Source organism: Cupressus sempervirens, chromosome 3 (genome assembly GCF_028749045.1).
Source record: "Cupressus sempervirens isolate cs-2001-9-10 chromosome 3, ASM2874904v1, whole genome shotgun sequence".
Taxonomy (NCBI): Eukaryota; Viridiplantae; Streptophyta; class Pinopsida; order Cupressales; family Cupressaceae; genus Cupressus; species Cupressus sempervirens.
The window spans coordinates 1,044,987,199-1,045,014,941 of record NC_143120.1 but is presented as its reverse complement, the minus strand read 5'-3'; the positions used below and the strand labels follow the sequence as shown (position 1 = coordinate 1,045,014,941).

Here is a 27,743-nt window from a genome sequence, read left to right as displayed (position 1 = left end):
TCCTTCCAACACGATACCCTTCCACCACAAAAGTAAAAGATTCCAACTCACAAAGAAGATGGGAGGAAGAGAATCCACAAATAAAACCACTTTTGAATCTTCCCACCATCCCATCAAGGCACAAAGAGAGGGCTTGTCCTACCACTATCAGCTTCACCACAGAGAATATCACCATCTCCATAGATGATTCCTCCTCCTCAATAAGGACTAAGCGCTGAAGAGACAACAACAACAAACAACCCTCAAACCTGAGAGCCACTTGAAGGGGCCGAAAAGGCCTAAAAACAAGCTACATCTCAATAGAAGCCCACGAGGGAAGAAATCGAGAAAAGATTGGAGTCGACCAAAAGATAACTAAATAAAGGAACCAAACTCTAAAAAGGGGAAAACCTCCCCAAAAAAACCTTTCACTTAACCAAAAACAATCAGGAGCCAAGGAGGGCCCTTGAAAACTTATAGCATCCACCTCTGGCACCAAGGCCAATCCCGCCAAAATCCCACAACAGGGCCTAGCCAGCCAGACCAAAGTCCAAGTTGGCCAAGCAATAACGTAGAATGAAGACCAACTATAGAACACCCCCAGCGTCGTCAAAATGAAGCACAGAGTGGTCTCGTCGCACCCAATAGCAAAAGGGTCAATATCGATGAGAGCCCCCCACAACCTAGAGGACCCAACAAATCTGAAAACAAAAGCCCCAAGCCAAGGCTGCGAAGGCCGTAGACACGGCAGCAGAATCCTCTATCACCATAGGCACCAACAATCCTTGGCCAGCCCAAGCAGACCAAAGGGGAACAAGCATTTCCCTCCAGTCAAAAGGAGAATTAATAGGAACATCAACACCGGAAGAGTCACAACCATCGCTTGTCCCAGCATCGCATGAGACCTTAGCAGCCACCTGCTGCCCCGAACCGCACCCAACAGCGCCGGTCCCAAAAGCATCTGGCCAAAAAATGAATGATTCCCCACCTCTAACACAAGAACAATCAAAGAAGGGACCCCTAGAATCACATCCTGCCTGCTCAGCATTCAAACTACATCCCCCGCTCCTCTTCCCACCCAACTCCATGTGACAAGGAATTAGAATTTAATGAATCTAGACAGCATACTGGTAATGTTAATGGCAGGGAGATTCTTTAATATCAGTTGAAGTAGTGTTATCAGTTATAGAAAACTTATGCAATTTATCCCCATGATGATATATTTCTAAAGTGTTTTTGATACCACTACTGGCCACTAGCAATATAGAAAATATGGTAAAATAAAAGACACTGGAAGATTATCACTCATAAGAGATTCTTTGCGGATATAACAATGTTGAACAAGCACAGTTCAATTTATAATTCAAAAAGTACCACAAATTTCAGGCTTAGTCAAAAATGACTCACCAAAGCATCTTGCTTTGTTATCTCTTCCCGAAGCTCAAGTCGAGCACGAGCTTCAACCAATCTGACAAGACTCTCTAGTTGTCTTGCTGTTATTGGAGTTCCATCAGCTCCACTACTGTGGTTCCTCAGTTTCAAATAGAATTCTTGTAGTACTGCTGCTGCAGCAGTTGAAATTCTGCAGAAGAACATTGGCATAAGCTTACCTAACATTTGTCATTAAATTTCGATTATGCAATTACAAATCCTATTTATAGCCTAAAATATTTGGAGTTGTTTGATGCATGAACTAGAAAGTTTACAAGATGCATCCTATCCCAATTACTTTGGAAAAACAAATTGTTTTGCATAAGCAATGTATTTGCGAAGAAGTGGTCCTGGCAAAGGAACAAAATCATGATCTTGAACTGGATTCAGTCTCAGCCTTGCTGCTAGTGATCCACTTCTTAAATTGTCCTCCCCTACACTTTGATTGACTTGAAATACTGTAAAACAGATAATTTAGTTACTAGCGATGCTCAAATAATTTTAATCTAGCTCCATAGCAATGCAGACATAATCAGAACACATCTTACAGGATGCTTTTGAAGAATTGAACCGATCTTCAGAACCAGAATGAAGCTGAAATTTTTACAAAATTAAAGATTATTTATCTCACTTAAATATGTGTGTGTGTGTAGAAAGCAAATAATGATAAGGATAACAAAAGCAGACAGATAAAATACATGGCTTGACAGATTACCGCCATAATATGTTCAGACACACGCTTATCTAAGAGCTCATCTGGTTTATCCAGCAAAATAAACACAAGATCAAAACGTGACAACAATGCTGCACTCATCTTCAAGTTCTCATTAACTGTTTTTGCACGGCTGTATTCAACAGTCAAAGCAATCAGTTCTATATTTGTAAAGATAAAATTTCAATGATGAATAAAAAGATTATGAAAACAGAAATATCAAGCTAACAACTATATAAACAAAATTGAGAATTAATGGTAATGGCATCTACACCAAAGGAAAAGATCCACCGTAATAAAAGTTGCCCATTTACCAATCAATAAATATGTCAGATTGTAAATCCAGGATCCATACCCATTGGAAGAGCACAGAACACCAGAAAACAATAAAAATGACTATGAAGTTTGAACATAAGTTAGACTACTATTCAATGTTTATTAGATTGTCCAACATTTGTGGTCTAGATTCAGAAGGCAAATGCTTCCTTATGACCCAATTTGAATAAAGATTGCAAAGATGACAAATGAAGAATTACTTGTAATGACCACCAGCAGGATTTGCTGCTGCCAAAACAGAAGTTCGAGCTGATAAACTAGCTACCAATCCTGCCTTTGCAACAGATACACTTTGTTGTTCCATAGCTTCTAGGAGAGCCTGCGAATCATTGTCCAGAATTTAGATATACTACATAGTATTACCATCAAGTGTTGATTGCAATAACATGCACCAAATACCTGATGCTCAGCAGACATTTTGTCAAATTCATCTATGCAGCACACTCCACCATCGGCAAGAACCATTGCTCCTGAAAGAATGTCATTGCACTACGAGGTTATCTTTGCTAGTTATAGGAATGACCAGAAGTTTTATATCTCTTTTATTGAAAAAGACTAGTATTAAACTATCACGAATGTTTTAATAGCAATATAAATAATCACCTCACATGACTCTTCAAGAAAATAACAAACACTATATATCCATTAAATATTGACTATCTAGTAGGATAATCAGGTAACTATTATCTCACACAGAGATTTCTACTTGGAAGATGTTAATCATTAGCATCATTGGTCCCACATTTTGCAGTAAGCATGTCAAGCCTACAAATATATTCATGCTAGAAGAAGGAAAAGTCAAACAAAGCAATGCCGAAATCAAATTTTACATCAAAATCTGTCCACTAACAATCAAGTTCAAAAAACATTAATGCAATTCATAAATAGCTTCTAGCGAACAAGCTCCCAAATCATTACCTGCTTCAAAAGCATAATCGCCTGTCATAGCATCTTTAACTACTGCTACAGTGAGACCAGCATTAGTAGTTGTGTTACCACAGACATATATTCCCCGTGGTGCAACAGATGCAGCAGCTTGCAGAAGTTGGCTCTTCCCCAACCCAGGATCACCTGGAATAGAAAACTATCTTCTGTTTCATAAATAATTTATTACCATACATCTATGCAGTTTCTAGAAAATATCAGATTTGTTGTTCTCTCTCTTTAAAGCATAAAATTGGCAGTATTTACAAAATATCAAACTTGCTCTTCTCCCTTAGGCATAAAAATGGCATTAAGCAATATAAACCATAGCAGCCATGGGATACTAGATGAAAAGTATTGAAAGCTCAAGCACTAAAAAGATTCATACATGATGCTACTGGTGTAAAGCCCCTCGGAATAATTTCACTTAACTCACTCACCAACAATAATTACATGAATGTCACCTCGTACAGGAACTTTATTTTCATCCATAAGATGCTTTTGTACACCTCCAAAAAGTGCCAGAGTTAATCCAGCTTAACCAAAAAAGGGGCACAAGGGTTAGGTATTGAAATAGGAATATCCAAATATGTGCTTATAATTTCAAATTTCTGAAATTCTGACTTTAATTATGATTAAAATTAAAAATAACCAACCCAGAAACATTACCAAGAATAGATGAAGCATCCAAAATGTATAAATTTACTTATCATTGCGACTCATAGCAGGATTCATAAATAAAACTACAATATTACTTCATAGAGCTGCATTACTTATGCACGAAATAAAAAGTTCAACCTAAATCACTCCACAAATATTGAGGTCAAGATAATTTCCTACATCATTATCAAGTGAGGAACAATTTCTCATATGAGCACAAGTTATTATGCAACAAAGATTTAATCCAACCATTCTGCAAGAGAATTGTTTTTCTATTTATCTTAATATTTGTTGGAGGAGTACACCCATAAACACCGCTAGATTTGAAACTAAAACATATGTTGCATGCAACTCAAAAACACTCGAAATGTAAATCACCAATGGACTTGCAAGTTCCCCAAACACTCTGGAAGTAGGGTGAAGTCCCAGTAAACAGCTATGTTAAAAACTTAAAATATATATAAAATTTTCAGTAATCTATGCTCATGCATGCTCTATATATGCTTCAAAAAACCACTACAAGATAAAATCAAGCTAAGAATATTGGGGCATCCAGGATATGGTAAATAGTGACAGTACACTCTTCCAGCTCAGATGCTATCAAGAATACACCTACCTACAATAAGATCATCCAGAATTTATGCCAAAAGCAAACACAAAGTCCAGCAAGTACTTGAGTGACAAGCATAAGAACTGCATAGCCATGATGAATGAAAACAAAGTCCACAATCAAGAAGCAAGGCACCCTCGAAATAAGAAACATTAGTAGACATTAAACAGACATGATTTCCAAATGAAAAGTACTCATCCAAGGAAATCAGTAAATAAATTACAAAATTTCTTAGCAACAGCTCACTAGTATCAAGAAAATCCACCCTTCACGGCTCACAATATCATGGACTATATAGTTCCACAATAGAGAACCAAATAATATTTTTCAAAGTGGTGGAAGGCAGAAAAGATTTACAATAACAAGCACAGAAAACCAAAAACAACAATGCAAAAAGAGAGACTTCCACAAAAAGACACAAAGCTAAATCATCCTTACATTGAGTAAACTGCATGTCAAGGGCACCTAGAAAATGTTGAATAGTTCTGTTGTATTTCTCTTTCCGAAACACTTGCACCTTTAGAAACATGGGAGCATTGTGTTTCTCGCTGTAAAAATAGTGTGCATAATCATAAGAGTAGAAGGAAGATATTTTATATTTTTTGTAGTTACTAGCCATAATAGAAGCCAAATAGTCAACTAGAAGATGAAATAAACATAATTTTTCATATGGGTAAAGTGTAAACAGGTAATTTTTTACTGAATGGAATTAACATTCATTGAATATTTTTCGGTTGTCTAATTCCTCTGCATTTTATTTGTCAATAGTTTTCATATTTCGTTCCCCAGTCTGACACGAGAGAAATGAAAATACTGTCATTTTCATTTCCCTTTGTTACCAATTTCTCACTATGATAAGACATATACTTAAAGAAAATGATAGGTAAATTGTTTGCACATGCTCCCTATATGCCATGTATCTCTCTACTCTCACATGCTTTAACCTCACTTTCATGCAACAAAAAGTATATATTGCAAGGACAAAGGCATATCAGAAAGGAAATCATATCAAGATTTTAGCATATCAATCTGGTTGTAATATAACAAAAACTACTGTAGTGATAAGGAACCAAATCTCTATTTGACAACAAAAGCCATTTGGTGTCGCAAATTTTACTGCCTTTAAGCATTGTTGGTGAAACTTGACTCAAATGTGTGTGTTATATTTGTAATCATGTACATATCATGCACCAACAACATGTTATCTTTGCAAATTAATGCCACTAACAAAAAAGAAGCAAAGATAATATCAAAATATTAGTGTCAATAGAAGCCTTTGTTTACAAAGCTTTGTAACAATAAAACATGTTATGGTGAGAAATCAACAAAATGCAAGACCAATTGCAAGATCAAACACACAAGACTTCACTAGAAAAGAAAGATGATGTCAAAAGTGATTTTCCTTCTTCCAGAAATTCAACTCAAAATGTGGCTGAAGACAAAAAGTAATTGAAGAAAAGTGTTAAGCCCCCTTGTAAGCCTAAATCCAAATATGTGTTGTCAAAATCCATCAAGGATACAATATCTATCAGTCCTCCAACTATTGAATCTTCACCTATTGTGTGTATTGGAGATAATAAAACTCAAAAAACATCATATTGGTCTAGGCTCTAGGGATGCATGTACTGCGAATTTTCATTCACAAGAATATCAAAACCTATCAAATGTGTACAAATATAAAATATAAAATTAAAGATCAGTTTAATGAGACTCAATCAAAAGAAAGCTCTGCAACCGTACGGTTCCCTCGAGGTTGTTGCCTTGCCTTTTGCAGTCGTACCTGTTGCAAGCTCGTTGATCACACATTTGTTGCCTACATGTCATTGGTTCATCCTACTTGGGCTTTGTGCTTTTTGCTTGCATATGTTGTGTGTTTCTTTTATGATTTCATACTTCTTTTTTGAGTAACCTTGGTTCATTCCTATGCTTTGGTTTTTGGGATTGGGATTCTAGTTATTTGATGCCCTTAGAGCCAGGTCGTCTGGGTTCCCAACTTGCTTCACTCATGCGAGGGATGAGCCCGCCAAGTAATAATGGAAATTCATCCTACAGAATAGAAGTTGATATCATTTATAGGGATGGGAAGATTGATAACAATACGATTAAAAATGCAGATGAAAAGGGTAGTGTTGAAGAAAGACCCTCATACAAAGCAGTGATATTTGAACAGTCCTGACCTGGGTGTCCTTCGGCCGTATTTAATGGCATTTTCTTCAAAGAAAAGGGTGTTGTGGGAGGACCTTCAACCTGTTGAGTTTTCGAGAATCGCTGCAAATGTACTAAGCACTGCCATATTCTTGGTATGTGTTTTCCAATTGGCCGCAACCTCTTATTTATATTGATAATAAATCAAAAGGAGACATGTCCTTTCATGGGACATGTCTATTCATTAAAATGATAACATGATTATATGTATAATATCTCATATATATAATTTATTATTTAACTAACTACACACAATATATATATATATATATATATATATATATATATATATATATATATATATATATATATATATATATATATATAGATATATATATAGATATTGATATATACAAAACATACATGTAACTTCAGTTTAGTCTCAAAGTTTATCCAACTAAAGCTACCAAACATCAAGACAACCGATGGAAATCAACTCAACAAAAGTGATGTTGGAGACCCGGGAGGTGCAGGAGGAGGAAGAGATGGTGAGCATGTCTCTCATGGCCTGAAAGCTCTCTTCCTCTCTCCTAAAAAGGACATGATTAGGGCAATTAGAAATGACCAATCTCAACTAAAAGATATTGCAATTGTGTTTTGTTTCTATGGATAAAGATTCTCTTCCATCTCAAAAAAAATTTGATGATTGCATAGCTAACATATGGGGAAGGATATTGGGTATCGATGTTAGCTTTTGCAGAATGATACAAAAAGGCATTTTTGTTTTCTTTTTTTAAAAAATCATAGTATGCAAGAACAGGTCTTGAAGGAAAAAAATTGGAATGTGGGTTGTACCTTATTTAGGGCTTTACAAGGGTCTGCTGAAGCGAATGTCGAGCAAGTTATTTCTCGATCCTCTCCTAACTGAACAAAATTGAAAAACCTACAGCCAAAATTCTGGCCTTTTCTTCCATAGTTTATTAAACCCTTAGTATTTGTGTTGCAATTTAAGGAGTCTAAAGCTACTCTACCTCATCGTAGTGCTAGAATTTTAGTTACCCTTGACCCCAAAATTGACTTCCCTGAGGTTATTTCTATGAACCTTGAAGAGGAATCCTTCTCTTGGGAAGTCGCTCCATTAGGTAATCTGGAATCATGTTTTCATTGTAAGAATAATGGACATACAAAAAAGGAATGCCAAGCTCTAAAGAGCATGCAAAATCCCAAGTTTAACATTAATGCTAATGGTTCAGCAAATGGAAAATCGAACCTTGTTGATAAAAGTGATGGGTCTAACCCCCAAACGAATTCCCCTAATACCAAAGTGGGTGGTGATGGTGTTGAATCTAATCATGATATTATAGACAATGGAAGTGTTTACTGTACAAGGTAAAAGGATGCTTAACGCATGTAGTATAGTAAGATATAACACAAAACAGATACTTTATTCATATATGCAATACGCACATTACAATTATTCCAATGATGATTACAATGATGATCCAAAGTCCATTCCGAATGGTGTACATATACTTTCCCGAAGGGGTGACTCAACCGTCATATGCCTTTTCGGATACTATTCTACCCGTCAACTACAATACAGATTTTACCGACAACATCATCCCCCCAAAAAGTAAAGTCGTCTCTAGATGACAATTACAAAATATCCAAGACAAATTAACAAAATAGAATACACTAATTGTGATTAACTATAACAGGATAGATTTTTTTTTGTCACACCACTTTCACATTCGTCCCGTGCCTGCACCAAACTAATCTCTAAAACACGTTGCATTTGTAACCTCCGCTAACACAATACTATCACCTTAGCCAAGCTGACATTAATAGCCACCAGTGCCGCATTCTCTGCTTCCAACTCCTAGGTACGTTGAGCCAAGTGTCGCTCTACTGCCTCCAACTAGATGATTAGCTCCTCTTGAGCTCTATATGCATTCACCAAGATAGCTTCACATCAAACACCTAGTGCCTCAAAGCATAGCACCTCTCTCGAGAGGCTTCTCCAGTGCCCTCTCCACCTCTGGCATACAAACACTCCATGCCTGCAATAGCTCCAAGTCTCATCAACTGGTCACACTTACCACGACTAATAACTGAACTGACCGGAGGTCTAGGGGGCATCACCCCCAATCGAGGGGCAACACTCTCAAACCCACATAAAAATCCATGGAACACACCATTTTTGTGATTTTCTTCCAATCCCATACTATTTATGCCAACCGTTTATATTTTCTTCACTACCTGTTTATGTATTTCCCTTCGGCACCATATGTTATTCATTATGAACATTTTGTATCTGTCATCATTTTTTATTTTTTTTATGGCACCTACTTCCTGAAGAGTACAGCTCCTTCCTCTTTAATGCTCTGGTACAGCCTCCAAAGGGTCATTATTGTACCTCTATTAGTGCAGTATCTCTGATCCCTTTTATTATATCACAACTTAACTCTATGTAGCGTACGGCCACCTGATGCAGTGCTTTTGCAATGTTGGCAGATTATATTATTGTCCTTGTGAGTCATACAGTCATTTCTTTTGTACGCCTTAAACCCATATGTCCGTACAACACTTCTACATGTGTTCTCCTTTGTCCGTACGGCCTAGTTTGCTTCTCGCTTCTTGCTCGACCATACTGTATGGTGTGGCTGTCAGATTTATACATTCCTCAAGGTCGTACAACACACTTTATTGCTACCTCACATCCGTATGTCCGTACGATGACTTCAATCCTTTATTTGATGGCCATACCTTTTCCTCTACTGGTTGTACGGCTTACCTGCTTCTCCTCTTGTCCTTCTTTTATGTCGTACAAATTTTATCTCCTATGTATGAAGCCTACTTTATGTCTGTACAAGTTCCTTCATGGTCGTACGGTCAAGATTTTTCAAATGTTTGTACGGGTTCTTTTGTTATGTTACCATACGGTGCTTTCGTCTTCACAACTGAACGTAATCAATGCTCCTTTCTAATGCTTCCTTACGGGCCGTACTTATCAATCTTATTTCCTACTTGGTGATTTTTTCCAAAGGCCGTACGATGTGGTCGTTGTTACAAGTTTCTCCTTCTGTCCATACAATCGTACTATCCCCACTTTACTCTTCACGATTTGTATAATGGTTTCTCTTTTAACTTTTCATTCCCCTAAAGGCCATACATCTTTTGACTACTGTTCTCCTATTTATATCTTATTACGTCTATCAACTTAAAATAAAAAGATTTTATTTTACACCTAATTTACATATATACATTAATATTGCTTATTTATTCTCACTTATCCATTGTTCGTCCACGGAGGTGCATTATTTCATTCATGATAGATTTTCAGCTTCAACCCATTCACAGCATCGACTACTTCCTTCCTGTCGAGTGTCCATAATTTTATTGCTCTGTTATCGCCCACTTCGTAGATTTTATATGGCCTGACCCACTTTATTTTAAATCTCCCTAGTTTGATCTCATTGCACCTCTTATACTTCAAAACTAATCGTCCCGACTGAAATCTGTTCAACTTCAAGTGCTTGTCGTGTCATGCCTTCTGCTCTATGTAACCTTTGTGGCCCATTGTGCCTGCAATCCTCACTCATCTAGTTTATTCAAGTTAAACCAATCTTTCTCTTAGGCTTTCCATATCTCCTAGCTTATTTTCAATTGCAATTCTCAAACTTGGTACCATGAATTCCGTCGACTGCCACACCTTGTCATCAATAACTGTATTCTCGATTCTAGAACCTTCACTCCATACTACTACAGTTCTTATTAAGCCCTTCCTCTTGTTTCATGTGCAGACCATACGATGTGTTTTCCTTGTCGTCGGTATCTTTTTACTAAATCTGTGGTGTGGTTTAACCTTTTCATTCCACGTGGTCCATTCACCATGTACTGTACGGTGGAATCTTTCGTTTTGTTGGGTTCGTACGGTATGTTTTTCCCTTCAGCTTCAACCATAACCACCTTTCCTTCTTCCGTTTCTCTGTATTCCTTTAGACATTCATTTTCCTCTCCTTTCTCACCTTCGTCAACCCTTAACATATTACAGCTTGGAAAGAGCTCGTAATCCTCCATCTGCCAGTGGAAAAGATCATTCATCGAGTCTAGGTCGTCATCATTTGACCCTCCTAATCTCAATACTCCTTTCTCTAGTTTCATTCTCTTCTTTCCTTCATCGTCACCTTCACCTTCTAAGTTTGACGACGCTGCCTCCTCCCCTACCATTTCTGTGTGCAGGTCGATTATGAATCTTCTGCGTCCTCGTTCCATGGATAGGGTATTTCTTTCTAGTCATGTTTCACTTTTTCTTGCACCAACCAACCTTGTCTAAGGATAGCGTCATACCCTCTTCTTTTCAGCGGAATGACCACAAAATCTAATAAGAATGGTTGCGTTCTAATAGTTTATGGTTGTGCCATCAAGGTTCCCAACGGTTTGATCCCATGCTGATTTGCCGTGAGTAACTGGAATGTAGGTGGCTACAGCGCAGGTTGTCCTAACTTTTTCTATATATCTTCTGGTAACACATTCATACCTGACCCTTCGTCCACAATATTGTATGTCAGTACAGTTCCCAAAATACCCATCTCGACTACTGTCGGATGCCTTCATGTCGTGACTGCCAGTAGCATTGGGTTTGCCGCCATCGTTCCACTACCATCCCTTCCTGTTTCCTCTGTTGCTTCGGAATCAATGTCATATCCAGAATGGATGTCCGTAACTGTGGCATTGTGAGAAGGTCATTTAATTTAATAGGGACTTCTATTTGCATTACCTGTCTTATCATGTTTTGTTCAGCTAAGTTCCTTTTCGAGATATCGACAATGTCTTTTACTTGCAACCTTCCTGTTTTTATATGTCTTTCCAACTCTATTTGTGCTTGCTGTAACCTCTCATTTTCTTCTTCTAAAGCAGGGTATTTCACCTTCTTAGCTTGCTCACGTGTAATGGCCAGTACCTTCTCATCACATGCTTCGATACTTAGCAAATTTACCCCTTGCTTTGGGCATTTTGAATCATCGTGATCTCCCGGACCACACCATCTACATAAGAGTTATGGCATCTCCTTCGTGGTACAATCTCTAGTGAAGTGCCCCTAGAGGTTGCATGCATGGCATTGTATCATTGGTCGTCCACTAGCTGTTAGAAATAATAATTTCTACTAAGAATTAATCGTCCATCATTAGATGTTTCTAGATTATTAGGTTTAGGTTTAGGTTGTGTCGGTTAAAGTATTTTCTAGAAGTTTGAGTTGGCTTTACTATTTTCCAGAAGTTTGTAGATATTTCGTCTTCTCGGCTAATGCTAGATTTCTCTAGAATATTGTATGCATGCCTATAAAAAGGCAATATCTACTCATTTGAGATCATGGTGAATGAAATATAATATATTTTATTGTGCGGCAGCACATTGTGTTGTTCTGTGTTTTTTGTTATTTTTCCTGCTGCCCATCCAAAAGATTGGTATCAGAGTGAGGGCAAGAAAATCTTGTCCCCATTTTGGGACAGATGAATTAGAGTCGAGTTAATTGGGAGCATCCTGTCATTATTTTTTGACAGAAGTAGCTAATCATTGGATAGCTGAAGAAAGAAGAAATTTGTTTGTCACCATTTGTGATAGCAAAGAGAATTTTGTTTTGTAGAGCAAGGTTATTTGGAGAACCTTGTCACCATTTGTGGCAGATGAAGCTATCAAAGGGTAGCTGAAAGAAGACATGATTTTGATCAAGGTTATCAGTGAATCTTGTCACCGGCATTTGTGACTGATGAGGCAAGATATTTTTGGAAATTATAGGCCGCAACCTTGAAAGACACTATTCAGATACGAAGATTATCAAAAAATGGCATTTTGGCATCAGGCCAAAAAAAGGATTTGGATTTGTATGCAACGGCATTTGAGGTTGAAATTAGGGGGGAGTGTTGGAATGTGTAATTTCCCCCTCAAATGAAATGTAAAATCATAATAGACGATTCCAAAGATTCCTGGATAGACGAATAGGGTTAGGTAAAGTTCTAGAAGTCATAGATAATTCTAGAAAAGTCTATTTGTGCTTTGTCGGCTAATTTAGATGTTTTTAGAAATGATCTAAGACCTCTATAAATAGAGGCATTATGTAATGTAATTGATATGGACAAAATGGTTATTGAAATATATTACTGCCGCAGCAGATTGAGTATTTTTCAGTTTCAATTTGTTTTGTAAGTCATAGATAATTCTAGAAAAGTCTATTTGTGTTTTGTCGGCTAATTTAGATGTTTCCAGAAATGATCTAAGACCTCTATAAATAGAGGCATCATGTAATGTAATTGATATGGACAAAATGGTTATTGAAATATAATACATTTTATTGTGCGGCAATACATTGTGTTGTTCTATGTTTTTTGTTATTTTTCCTGTTGCCCATCCAACACCCGCGTCATATTTTATCCGACTCCGGCCGTCATTATTATTATTGTTGTTATTGCCACCCCTTCCGCGTCAATTATTGTTGCGATATCCTCCTGAAGTTGCATCGTTGTTCATTTTTGTTCCAACGGATGCTTCCTGCGTCAGTAATACTTACTAGTGTCCTTTTGACTTTATATTAAACGGGCACTCCTTTATGGAATGTCTCGCCACCTAGCAAATATCACAAAATTGTTTCTTTAGACATGAATCCTTTGTGTGGCCTTCCTCCTTACAGTCCGTAGACCACAATTCTCCCTTCACCGAGTCTAGATTCTTTTTCAAATTGTTAAATTATTTCATCATTCGTAGCATATCCTTCTATAACGCTCAGACTTTCTTGCTTGATTCTTCATCACTGCTGCTACTTTTGGACAATTAATCGTCTGAATCCGACAATTTGTGCCTCTTCTTCTCACTTGTTTTCTATTCACTTTCCAGATCCATTGCTCTATTATTAGCATATGTGTACGATGTTGGAGGCACAATCTTCATTTTCTTCTTCAGAGCCAGCCGTAGCCCCTCAACAAACCATCGTTTCTTCAATCCGTCAATTGGTTGACTCTCCATCTTCCCAACCAATTCTTTTAGTTGTCTTGCATAGGCACGGATCATTTCGTTTTTTCCTTGCTTTGTGTTGTATATCTCTGCTACAATTTCATTGCCGTCTCTTAGCAGTTGGAACTCTGCTCTGAACTCTTTTCTAACTTCTGCCCATGCAGTTAGCTTTTGAGGATCCGCGTCTGCAAACCAATCAACTACTACACCCCGTAGGGTTGCTAGAAACTACCAAACCCAATCATCTTCATCTATTACACCATTTGTTGTCCATATTGTTTCACACATCTTGCAATGTCTGATTGGATCTGCCGTCCCATCTCCATTAAACTTTGGTAGTTTCTCCTTTGGTCCTGCCATTGTTACTTTCTTATGATTCTAAGGTACCTGTTATGTACCCGCGTTGTTCTGAGTACCCACACTAACAACCGCACTGTTTTGTACAACCGCATTACCTGGTGAAAGAAGATCTTCCTCAAGCGAAGTTGTTCAATTCTTCGCCTATATCTATTCGTCGAGTGTATTGGGAACGAAGAGTTCACTCCATGCTCGTGCTCCCTCGGCACTTCGAGTCGTGTGAGTTGCTTCCCTTCCATTCGAATGCTCTACCCTCGGCGTATACAGGTTAAAGAACTCCTCACTTGTTTCTTCCACCAAATTCAATCGCTATCGAGTCCCTTCCAGCAATTCCTTGGCCTGCTAAGTGAATGCACTCCCTCCATTTGCCCCTTTCACCCCCTCGGTGTCCTTCAACAATCTGCTAAAGCTTCTGTCTGTGCTCCGCCTGTTGTGCTAAAATCAAAACTTCTTGTGCTATACGTATTTCATCCTTATCTTTTATCTTATTTCTATCCTTGTTAAGAAAATTTGGCATTAATCTTCATAACATTTCCTTCGTTTCAAATTCGTCTGGCAATGGCTCCAAATGTTTACCATACAAGGTTAAAGGATACTTAACGCATCTAGTATAGTAAGATATAACACAAAATAGATACTTGATTCATATATGCAATACGCACATTACAATTATTCCAATGATGATTACAATGATGATCCAAAGTCCATTCTGAACAGTGTACATATACTTTCCCGAAGGGGTGACTCAATTGTCACGCGCCCTTTTGGATACTATTCTACTCGTTAGCTACAATATAGATTTTACCAACAACAAGAAGGACATAATTTGTTAGTTTGAATTAATCCCCTCTTCAAGGAGGAGTTTGAGGTGGTTCTGGCTTCTGCTATTAATGGTAAGGCCCCAACCCTAGTTGATTGTCCATCATGAAGAAACTGTATAAATGTTAATATCGAGGGTTCGAGTAAATCAACACTACCCCCAGGTTGAATGCACAACAACTAGCTCTTAATTATATTTCTAAAAAAACAAAGAATATTAGAAGGGCCTCCAATGTGTCTTTAAATAAGAATAATTCTTTGCTTGGGACATAAATCTATTATTGTCCATAAGGATGATAAGAGTGATCCTTGTGAGAACATTATTGAGCAATTGGACCAATTCATTGATGTCATCAACAAAATATCTCAAAAGAAGAGGAAAATTTTTGAAAGGCAATCTCTTTCTAATGATAGTATGAAAAAGGATAATGATATTCCGGACTGTTTTAACAGATTATATAAAAATGCCAAAACCCAGCAATTGAAATTATACATCTACGCAATTGGAATGTATGAGGTCAAGATATGTCTGATAGGAAATATCTAGTCTAGATGTGGCGCAACAATCTTAAATTTAAAGATTTAATTTATCTACAAGAAATTAAGGCTGTTGGATTTCAGGCCTACACTATCCAAAAATTTTATGGGATCAAGCCACTGGATTTCATTCTAACTATTTTAGGGGAAAGGGGGGCATTACTATTTTGGTTGGTCCACATTGGGGATGGTGTCTCTCCATGTCAGAGAACTTTATGGGTCCTCTTTAAACTCAATGAAAAGACTGTTGGAGTTTGTAATATCTATGCTCCTAATGACTACAGAGAGAGGTCTACTTTGTGGGACTTGTTAATTTTGGGCCTATCCAGTGCACATTGGATATTTGTTGGAGATTTTAATATGGTGGAGTATAAAGAAGCTAAGTGTGGGGGTAATTTGCATAATTGGAAAGGTAATGAATTTATTTTCTAGTCTAATTTTAATAGGAAGCTCGGGCTTGTTAATACCCTAACTTCAAAAAAAGGATTCTACCCAGACATTTGGTATACTTGGTGCAACAACCAAGGAGCTCATCAAAGAGTCTATTGTCGATTCGATAGAATCTACGTTGAAAATTCTTTAATTTTCATTCTCAGAATGGACAAGCTCTTGTTTGCGTTTCTCCTGCTTCTAATTCTGATCATTACCCAATATATGCTAGCATATGCTTCAATCCTAATATTGATAGTGACTTTAGGGGGAGGAGAAAAGGATCATTTAAATTCAATACATCTCTTCTCCTTGAAGAAGACATTGGGAATGCTATTAGAATGGTAACCTATTTGAGTAAGTTCTACAAACATGGCTTGAGGCCTAGAGAGATGTGGGAATCTCTAATTGAGTCTCGGAAGATGTTCCAAAGCATAGGTAAAAAGAGGCCTTAGATTGAACCAAAGAGGGAAAAAATTTGCAGAACAGATTGAATATGTTAGAGAAAGAACTACAATTCAATGGATTTAAAACCCCCTCAAGAGGAGCAACTTGCATGGGTCAAATGCCACTTGAGGAAGATTCAACAGTATAAGATTAGAGGTCAAAAGACTAGGGTTAGAACGAATAGGCTGAAGGATGGTGATAAAGGTTCTAAATATTTTTTCAACATTATCAGGGCTAAACACAAAAGGGAACTCATTGATAAGATTCAAATTAATGATAACCCTTAGAGGATATAGCTGATATTAAGGAAGCTTTCTTCAATTTCTATAAGGATTTATTTTCTTCTAAGCATAAGGAGGCTAATAAAGCAACACTTGAACAATGTATTAAACTTATCCCTAAGAAAACTCAAGAAAGTGAAGCCTTGAACATTGACAAGGCTATTGGTCTTGATGAGATAGAGCCAACTATCCTCTCTCTTGCTAATGACAAATCTCCTAGCCCTAATGGCCTTCCTGCTGAATTTTATAAGCACAATGTGGAATGGATTGGTCTTTGAACTCTTGGCTCTCTATGAGGATGTTTTTGATCAGGGATCTCTAGGCCCAGATATCAACAAAGGGATTATCAAACCCCTCCCTAAGGGTGGTGACAAGACCCAAGTCAAAAATTGGCAACCTATCACCCTTTTATATTTGTCATATAAAATTATTGCTAATGTGTTAGCTAGGAGAATTGGTGTCTTACTAAATAATTTTATTGGTTAGGTTGTTAAGGGGAGATTTATCCTTGAAAATTTGAATACCAACTAGGAGGCCATGCACTAGGCTAAGTATGAGGGTCAAAAAAGTGTGATGATTTTCTTAGACTTTGAAAAATCTTATGATAGAATAGAGTGGCCTTTTGTTATGGGTATGCTACAAACCTTTGGGAATAGAGTTGCTTTTGTTATGGGTATGCTACAAGCCTTTGGGTTCCCCGCATACTTCTACAAATGGATAGGTATTCTACTTAAGGATTCTTCTACAATTATTGATGTCAATGCCGATATTACTAAGGCTATTCCTCTTTCCAAGTCCATTAGGCAAGGCTGCCCTATTGCACCAGCTCTTTTTCTTATTGTTGTTGATGCCTTGTATTGTATTCTTAGAACACATGATCTTGGACCCTTAGTTAGAGGCATCACACTTCCCAATCAAAAGGCCCTTTTGAATTCACAGTTTGCAGAGGACACTACTCTATTCATTAAGCTAGAAAAAGAAAACATCGATAATGTTACATCCCAAATTTTGCCCTAATTTTTTTGATCATAACTATTGGTTTAACGAATTATTTCTTTTCATGATCCTGTGAGATGACTTAGTTATTTATATATGTTGTACTAATTGTTGATGATATGGTCGGTAACGAATTATTTTTTCATGATCCTGTGAAATGAGTTAGTTATTTATATACGTTGTACTAACTGTTGATGATATGGTCGATAACGAATTATTTCTTTTCATGATCATGTGAAATGAGTTAGTTATTTATATACGTTGTACTAATTGTTGATTAGCAGCTTTTTGATTTAAATTAGCGATTAATATGTTTTATTTTGAATTACTATGGAATTATTATTATGGCAAAAGTATTTTCATGGGTGATTGCAGGAGAAGATTGAAGAGAGGGGAAGCATTGCTAAATGGGATCATCGGAATGGGATGTTCATTTGGTTCGGTCATTAGGATCAGTACGTATGACCTTAGACTTCCTTGGAAGGGATACGATGACTTGTCCACAGGTTACATTATGGGACCCACAAGAGCTACTAAGGAAACAATATAGGAAAAACATAAAATAAACTAAATTAAAATATAATACATAACTCAAGAGATTTGTTTAATAATTTTTATCATATCATTATAATAAATACTTACATACGAACACATAAATATAAAAATGAAATGGCACCGATAAATTAAAGTAACATAATTTAATGATGTCACCTTATCGATATACTTATGTGAACATATATAAGAATTTATTATAATAATAATAAAATGAAATTATAACTCAACTCCTCCTTTTTCTTTATTTCTTTTCCCTCTTCATTTTCTTCATTCTCAAATCGAATTAATGTTCGGGAATTCAATTGAAATTCCTGAAAACCGACAGAAGCCGAGAAGCCATGGCTAGCTTTTAAAAGAAGTCATGAACCAACCCATACGGCATCACTCTCCTTTGTCTAATACGTCTTCCTTTCAAGCCGTGCATAATCATTTCAAGCCTGTGAGTATTCATTCCCAACTGAGTCATTCATTCCGTCTGCTCAACCAGCAATTTACCATTCTTCCCTTTATCCGCCAGCATTGCAATCCACAAACCAAGTCTCAAGGCTAGCAGGTGGAACAAATAGCCAGTAGGAGTTCCAACCAAGGACAGGAGGAGCCACATCCAAACCAACCTCAAGCATAACCCCAGGTCATGAATACATATGCATTCGTATTTCCTAATTCCTTCTTTTCTTAAGTATAAGTCCGACTGCAGCCGGCCACACTTTGCTAGGACAAAGGTTAATACAATACATGCCTTCATAACTCTCTTTTTTCTGAGTAGAAGACCAACTGTAGCTAGGATTGAGTTTGATATACAATACTTTGTTGTTAGTTCTTGCATTACTTAGAGTTTATTGAAGATCTTCATAGGAATATCTCTGAGAATAAACACCATTTATGAAATCGAATGATAGATGTAGAAACTTAAATAATTATATGAACCAACAACAATAACCATGCTATCATAATTTCCGAAACAAAGATCAGAGTACTCTTAAATTCTCTAACACCTAGGATTCACCGGTGAAGCCATTGAAATGGTGAAGAGGTGGAGTTAACTTGCGAGAACCAAGAATGAAATCAGATATGAATAACTATGTAATGAAACACTTAATAGCTCATGTTGTCCCTGTAATGGAATCTGTTGTCAAGTCGAGTGGTGGTGATTGGGTTGTTGAACCCAACCGGAAATCCTTGGCCAAGGTAGTTTATAGGCATATGTGTCATTCTATGATCACTTGATGTCCATAGATGTCAATTATATAGGTATAACTGATTGGGCACTCAAAACCACCCGGTAACTTTGATGGCTGGACTGAAGAACATCCCAAGCCTGATCTCAAAGTAGGAAGGGCCATTCTAATATGCTAAGATGTGTGGGAATAAGTATGGTCCGAAGTTGGGTAGTTAAGCCTATGTCAATGCTTCTCCTCTCACCAATGTCAAAGCTTGCACAACCAGATAAAAGATCCTCCATTATTACTGTATGTTTTTCACTCTTTTACTTGTTAATCATTTAGCATGAATATTAGATAGTCTTTTTATTTCAATTAGGGTAATTAATTGCCATCTAAATTTAAATAAGAATATGTATACTTTCAGTTAAGCATGATTTCAGTTAAGGAAGATAGTTGTTGCTTTATTTTTTTTCAACTAAATATGTTATCATTTAGGAATGGTTAAATTGTTTACAATGAATATGTTTCTCATTATATCAGCTGAACATGAAAATACAATTGGATTAGTAATAGTCATTTAACCAAATATTAATACAGTTATTTCCTGTTATTGTTAAAAGAAGTCTTTGTCATGTAAAATGGAATCAAGTACTTTGTAATCGTTAGAATAGATAGATCTTAAGATATCTTTGAATTGGTTATGAAAATTCGTTTGTTACAGATAATATGAATAATAGGCTTCATTTGTTTTGTTTCACATCTGGGGCAAAAGTGGCACCCCATAAATCTTTTGTTCTTGGATGACATTCTAATCATCCTGATTGGATTGCTAATTAAGGGTGGAAAGGGCATGTTCCTAACTCCATTGTAAGATATTTGGGAATCCCCTTCTCTGTTGAACACTCTATGTGGATATTTGGGAAAGGGCATCTTCCTAGAAGCAAGGGTGGTTTGGGTACAAAAGACTTGAAAGCTCATGGTATTGCACTGGCCTCAAAATGGATTCTTCAAGCTCTAATTGGTGAGGAACCTTGGAAAGTTTAGTCAGTAATAATATTAAAAGATCAGTTACTAAGAAAGGCAAGGGCTGGAAGGATGTTCTTATCTGTGATCTGGTGTTGGGGAACTTCCAACTATCCATATTTGGCTCCTCAGTGTTTCAATCACATTGGAACGCATGGTCCCAGGTGAAGAACCTTATTCTATTTAGGTATGCTATTGGGGGTCTTCCTACATATTCTATCTTAGAAGGATCTATCTGGTGCGCAGTGGAGATTAATGGCAAGCCTCTTGATTTGTCTCAAAGTTGTTCTGCAAAAAATTGCTATAAAAATGACATTTCTCTGGTCAAAGATGTCCTGGTTAGCAATCGATTGGGGTCGTGGGGAGAGATCTCTTCCTCATTCAAGATCCGTAATTCTCAGAAAAAGGTTTATCTATTGCTCTCTAAAGCTAATGATATCTTCTTTCCTGGTTTTATCATGGATACCGATTCTGTTTTGCAGAATGCTAAATGGAAGGATGGTATTGATTTCTTTAGGATTTCTAATACAAAAGAGGATTGCTCTACCTTTGAAAGGGTGAACCAAGGCTGCAGTCTTGACTGGTCTAATTCTAAATGACATTATATTTTTTATTTCTTTTGGCATACCCCATGTGAACCAAAAAAAGCTTGCTTTTCGTGGCTCCTTTTGTCGAGGGAATTAGCTGTTGGTCATACTCTTAGATCTGCCAGAGCAGACCCTATTATTTGTAGTCGTTGTTCTGTTTGCGAGACTTTTGAGCATTTATTTTTTGAAAGCAGCTATGCTTATGGTGTTTGGTCTATTTTCTTTGGCTCTCCCATTACTTGGAAAAGTTGCCCTGGGCTGTCATGGAGTGAAATTTTAGCTGCCTTTGTCGAGCCTTTTGATTTAATTCTAATACTTCTTCGTTCATCCTTTTGAAATACTTTGGCTCCTTCTGAAGTATAGAAACAGAGAGATTTTTCAAAGGTGTAGGAGGCATCTTACTGAGTGGATGTAAACTTATACATTTCAATATTGTGTCAGAGGTTGTTGCTTCTCTTGAGATTTCATGGGATAGAATCATGATACTCACTAGAGAAGGAAAAATGCCGATATATTAAAAGGACATCATCTCTTTCCAGTACTTTACTACTCATAAGGGTATGTTTAATCAAAGAGAGATGGATGTACTTAACAGTTCATGAAAGAGCTCAAACTTGATGATAGTCAGAACGCAGATTTCACAGGTAGCAGATCTGGCTTGGATGATTCCAATGTTAGAAGGCTGGAAGCAATGCACGCTGCCCATAATAGTTCAGGAGTTTCCCTGTGATCTTATTGCACTCATCAGTTTATAGTCTGTTGTTGATCATATTAAGTCTCTGTGATATACTGATGTATTGTAAATGATGTAATTTTTTGGAATTTCTGCTGATAAATTGTAATTGATCAGGCAATAGTCTCCTAGGGCTCTTCTACAGACTTGGTTGAAGATTAACCTTTTTGTATCAGCTTTGAACTATTTTAAATATATAAAATAACTTTCAAATGTGTCCAATGGTATTCAAAACAAAAAAAAAATTGTTATCATTTGTCAATCAACCATGTGAGATAGACAAGTTGTCATGTCAATCAAAACCAACTTGCACTAAAATGCATTAAGTCCAAACATATTGTCATTGTGGACATCAAAGACATATACCTAATTACTATTTTGATTTAGATCATTGTCGTCCAAAAACATACATCTAGTTACTACTTTTGTCGAAATACTATAGGAGAGTTTCTTCCACCATTTCAACCGATAACTTATCTACTCCTCACATGTATGCAACTGTAAACTTTTCTACTCCTAACATGTCAATCCAGATTATAATGAGCTCAGCATTATAGGTACTGTTGAGCAATGGTATGAAAGCTAGTCGATCTTGTCTACCCATGATGCAAATGTTGTAAGAAAATCATCAAAAATCAGCAAACCCACAACAACAGAAACTATAATGTTTGGGGAATAAATAAAACTAAACCCCTTACATTAAAAACTATGTGACTTTTGGGATAAAAATCATGAAAAAAACCACCACTAGTCATGAAAACTATTCATGTTGGAAACAGCACGAAACTTTTCCAAGCTAGTATCGCGTTTCTCTAAGCTTGAATTTGATATTTAATTGTTTAATGTTGATCGATTAATCCATTTCAATTCAACTATCAAATTCTTTTACTGAAGGCCTACGTCAAGTCTTTTTCATTTTGCTTTTTGTCAAGCCTTTGCTTGATTTTTAAAGCCTTCATCTGCATTATTTTTTTTTGAGTTTGTCTTTGCTTGTTTTTAGTCCTTTGGTTTTTTACTCATGTCATCCCTTTCATTTTTCCCTTCGATTCGGTCTAATTTAGAGGTCAATCGGATTTTTCAGTCAAGAGTTATGCCCATTTTAGTGCCTCAAAAGTGAACATTTTAGGTGCAACAGCACGAATTGAAAATATGATGTCATATTTTTAACCTAACATTCACTGTTTGAAAAATATAACATTATATTCACTTCTTGTTATGTTTTAAGTTACTTTTAATTTAAATTTATAACTTTAAGTGACTATAGTGCACTTTAAGCGACTAAGCTCCACTTTATGTTATAATTTGAAGTTGACTTACTTTTTAATTTTTCACTTAAAGTAACTATATAACTATATAGTTTCATTTTAATTTTTGGTTTTCAAAATCAAATGCTTATTTAAATGTTACTTTAAAATGATGTTTATGTATTATATTTCATAACGTGATAAGTAAATATTGTTTATGACCCATTTTGTAACATTTTTATAATTTTAAGTAAATTAAATAACTTAAAGTCTTCATAAGTGGACATTTTATATGCAATAATATGTAAAATTCATCAAAAGTGGACTTTTTACATGTCATTGCATATAAAGTTTACTTTGGTGGAGCTTTTTCATATCATTACATCAAAAGTTCATCATAAGTGGACTTTTTTGATGCTATGACATGAAAAGTGAAGTTTTTATGTTTAAATATCTAAAAGGTGAGTTGCATTTTAAAATATGCATTCTCCTCCAAAAGGTCTGATTTTACTTGGATGCATATTTTAAAATATGCTATGCACCCAAAAAAGTCTCATTTTGATCAAAAGCATGTTTTAAAATGTGTTGTGCCCTCCAAAAAGTCCAATTTTGACAAAATACATGCATTTGCTTCCCAAGAACCCGATTTTGCTCATTGTGAGATATATACTTAGTGGATTTGCATGAAATCTTCTCCAGTGAAGGCGCTTTTTTACTTGGCAATGAGTTTCCTTGCATCAAGAATGGATTTAACACGCTGAAAATTGTTTTTGGGAGCTCAATCCTAGGGAACATTTTTGGAGAAAACTCCAAATACCTCCATTTTTTGTCATAACTTAAGATTTTCTCAATGGATTTGCATGGGATTTGTTCCATTGGAGACGTTTTTGGATGGCAATGATTTCTCTTGCTTCTAAAATGGATTTATTTACCTCAAAAATGTTTTTGAAAGCTTCATAATGGATCACGTTTTTTAAGAAATTTGCAAAAAAAATCCATTTTTAATGCATGCTTTTCCTCCCAATCAAATTGATTTGGCATATCTTGGGGATTACATTGCATTGTATTTCACATTTTTGTATTTAATGATCAAAACATTTTGATCTTGCAACATGAAGAAAAATGTTTTTTTGCCAAAAATGCGTTGCAAGCATGAACATTCAAAAACGTTGGATCTTGGAGTGTTTTTAGAGCACATTTTGGCATCTTCTAACAAGAACTCCTTGTTTTCTGTCCTCTCCCATTCGAATTTGCAAAGTTGGAAAAAGTCTAAGTGCTTGGGAAGATTTTTTCAAACACTGAAGCATCTTTTTCCTTCATTTTTGGCACTTAATCTTCATCTAAGTAGACTTCTTCTTCCTTGCTATTTAATTTGTGCTTATCTTGCTGATTTTATGCATGAAATTACTTGATGATTGCCATTTGTAAAAATCTTTGCCATGGAAAGTGCATTTTTCCTTTAAATATGAAGTTTTTATTCATTTTCATGTATTTGGTTCTTTCCCAAGTCCCAATTTCGAACTTGAGTTTTGAATTGCATTGCATCTTGGCATGTTTGAATTATTTTTCGAAGGTACGTTGTTTCTTTTGTGTTTTGTGGTTTGTGCTTGCTTGCCGGTTTTCTCCTCTTGGAGAAATTACAAGTTCTTTCCCAAGAACTTGTTTTTGCTTCATTATATGTGAAAACATCATCATATTTCACTTTCCGTTTCCATGTCACAACATTTCATCTCTCACTCAACGAAATGCGGTTACATGTTTTTCAACTCATTCGCCGTTCACATATGCATGTAATCCCATTTTCCACTTCCACTTTCACCCATCTCACTTTTCGCTTCCATTTGCACGACACAATTACATGAAATGTCTTACCTGTAATTGCATCACAAAGGTTCAATTTTGATTAAAAATCACATTTTGAAAAGTCAAAAAGATGTCATTTTCACTTTCCATGTACTTTGACTTCTCCTTTTCACCAAAAGTGACTATAAAACTCATTATCTCACTTCCATTTTCCATTTTCATCTCTTCATATGCATTTGCGCTTTCGTGAGCAAATACATCTTTCCATGCTTTCCATCTTGACCTTCATTCGCATATAAATGTGAAGTGTATTCTTCACTCACATTCGCATCTCATTTCACCCTCCACCTCCCGTTACTTTTTGCATTTACATGTACTCATTTTTCATGTAATAATGCCTTGAAAATGTTGTCACTTTTCAAAACAGAAATCTTCATTTGCACACATTCCAATGCGTTTCACCATCACGCATTCTCATTCCATTCCCTTTCAATTCATTTTCCATTTTCTCACTTTCATTACACTTTTTGTTCACTCCATTCCGCTTTATGTTCCATTGCATATGCATATGCTTTCTCTTTGAAGTCATTTTGACAGATTTGTGACGTCTCCAATCCATTTTCGAATTTTCACTGCTGATCTAGAATCCACTTCTATGGAGATTCCTTCTAATGATGTATTTATGTTTTGGGATTTTTGTGTTGCAACGCAAGTACAAGATATGTTCTCGCCATCCAAATCCAAAGGCAAAATGAAATATCAATATAATAAAGAATTGGCTCATGTAGCTCCTTCAATCATATATATTTTGGATAACAAGCTCATTTTGATTTACTTACTAGCATTCCCTCTCTCTCATACTACAAGTTATCCTCCTCCTTAAAAGAAGCCTCTTGTGCCCAATGAAGATTCCCAGTTTTTCCTCAAACACCTTGTGTCTACAGCACAATTACAGCTAGCTACTACTAACCCTCCAGTCATCAATATGGCTGCTGGTCCATGGGTAGCAGCTTTTGGTCCGTTAAATCTTGCAACACCCTTGCATGCATTACCTCAAGGTTCTCATAAAAATTTTCCCAAATTCTACGGAGACAGTAAGCAACACCCCAATGAACACATTAAAGTCTTCTACATTGTTGTGGGAGTCTTTGGTGTTGAACATGAAGATATATCTGTAAGACTCTTTATTGAGTCTTTACAAGGTATAGCAGCTGATTAGTTCTATAATCTAGAGCCTAATTCCATCACTGATTGGGCATCTCTGCATGCTAATTTCTTTGAAAGATTCAAGCCTGTAGAAGATGAGCATGCTCTCCTAGCACAGCTCACACAAATGAAAGAAGCAAATGATGGAATGCAGGAGTTTATTGGTAAGTTCAATAAATTAGCTAATAGTATTCCTACTGCTTATCAGCCCACTGCCACGAATTTGAAGTGTTTCTTCATCAACACTCAACTTCCTGAAGTTAGCTTTTTACTTCGAAGGGCTGCCCCTATAACATTACCTCTCGCACAATCTTTGACAACTGAGATTGAAGATGATCTAATTCTTGCAGGAAAGATTCACAAAGATGCTAGCTGATTCAAGAATAATTCCTCCTCAAAATCCTCTTCATCGGGTACATCTGATTCACTAATTCAAAAGCTGGCAAATGAACTTCTTGCTCTCAAGAAGCAAATATCTCAAGGTTCATATGCAGCACCATATAAGGGTATTCCAAGGCGACCTTATCCTAATGCTGCAAACAATTATGCAGCTAAGAATCAAAATAAGCTTCCTCCTCCTCCGGAGAGGCTTGCGCTCGAAGCACCACCAAGTAACACAGCTACTGGTTACTTCGAAGTTGATCCACTGAATGATAATCAAGATGAATATCCTTCCGAGGATAATGCTGTTTTGTATCATGATGACCCTCAAGCAGCTGGCGACTCTATTATTGGTTATGTGCAGTACAATGCTAAAGATCATGAAATTGATTTTGCACAAGCTTATGCAGTGATGACACATTCACAAACGAAGTTGGCACAACAACAAGAAGAGGCTGAAAAGAAGTTGGATGTTCCTCAAATGCCTGTTACTATTGCAAAGAGGGGGACACCATTGCCCAGTCTACCAAACAATCCAGCTAAAATCAAGCAAGTGTTGATCAATTTATTCCTGCATCTGCTGTTTTAAAGCCCAGTATGCCTAAATCTCAGGCTGAAATTTTTAATTCTTCCTTAGCAAATTCTTTTCAAGCTTTTGATATCATAGATCATGCTAAGAAAACCAAAATTCAAATGTCTGAGGTAGAATACCTACAAGCTAATCCAAATCAGCTGGATAGACTTGCTAAATTTTTCAAAGAATCCCAGCCTTCTCAAACCCATTTGATTGCTCCTGAAGTCAAGAATATGCCAAATAACTTAGTAACCATTCCATTCTCAGTTCCAAGAAAGATTGAGCCTTTGTATCTTTCTCTTTTGAGCAATGGTTTTAAGTTAAGTAACTGCGTTATAAATTCAGGTGCCTCCAATAATGTCATGCCTACCAAGGTTGCAAATGCCTTAGGTTTGACCTTAACCAAGTCTTTTGGTAGCTGTTATTTTATGGAGAACAAACAAGTGCCTCTAAAAGGGCAAATCAAAGATGCTCAATTTGCCTTTCCATTCTCAGACAAAAGATCAAAATGACAGTCTTAGTTGTTGATGTAAGGATGTAGGAGGAGAACTCAACATGGATACGATTGAAGCTAGAATACCCGTTAAAGGTGTTATGCAGAAATTGTATACTAAAAGATAAACAAAGTATGTGGTAGTCAAATCCAATGATCCATATGCTCAAATTCTTTTTGAATCAACAAGGATGGGAAATTATTATCTACATGCTAATGAAGTATCTGAATTTGCCAAAGAATGGACAGATTCTGAAAGTTCTTCACTATTATCAAACACTGAGAGATTTGCTAAAGCCATAGAGGAAGA

The 27,743-nt window shown here is 36.4% G+C and overlaps 1 protein-coding gene across 2 annotated transcripts in view; it reads right to left on the bottom strand.

Annotated features, from left to right (window-relative positions):
• The window catches only part of MCM8 (minichromosome maintenance 8), a 274,571-nt gene that overhangs the window by 94,400 nt on the left and 152,428 nt on the right, over window positions 1-27,743 (bottom strand). For both annotated transcript variants that reach the window (XM_089822938.1, XM_089822939.1), the window contains 8 exons: window positions 3,823-3,918; window positions 3,377-3,529; window positions 2,858-2,928; window positions 2,659-2,777; window positions 2,126-2,255; window positions 1,959-2,004; window positions 1,709-1,868; window positions 1,387-1,561 (listed from right to left, as the gene is read on the bottom strand). In XM_089822938.1, coding sequence (XP_089679064.1) covers window positions 1,387-1,561; window positions 1,709-1,868; window positions 1,959-2,004; window positions 2,126-2,255; window positions 2,659-2,777; window positions 2,858-2,928; window positions 3,377-3,529; window positions 3,823-3,918 — 950 coding nt within the window. The remainder of the gene's footprint in view (window positions 1-1,386; window positions 1,562-1,708; window positions 1,869-1,958; window positions 2,005-2,125; window positions 2,256-2,658; window positions 2,778-2,857; window positions 2,929-3,376; window positions 3,530-3,822; window positions 3,919-27,743) is intronic.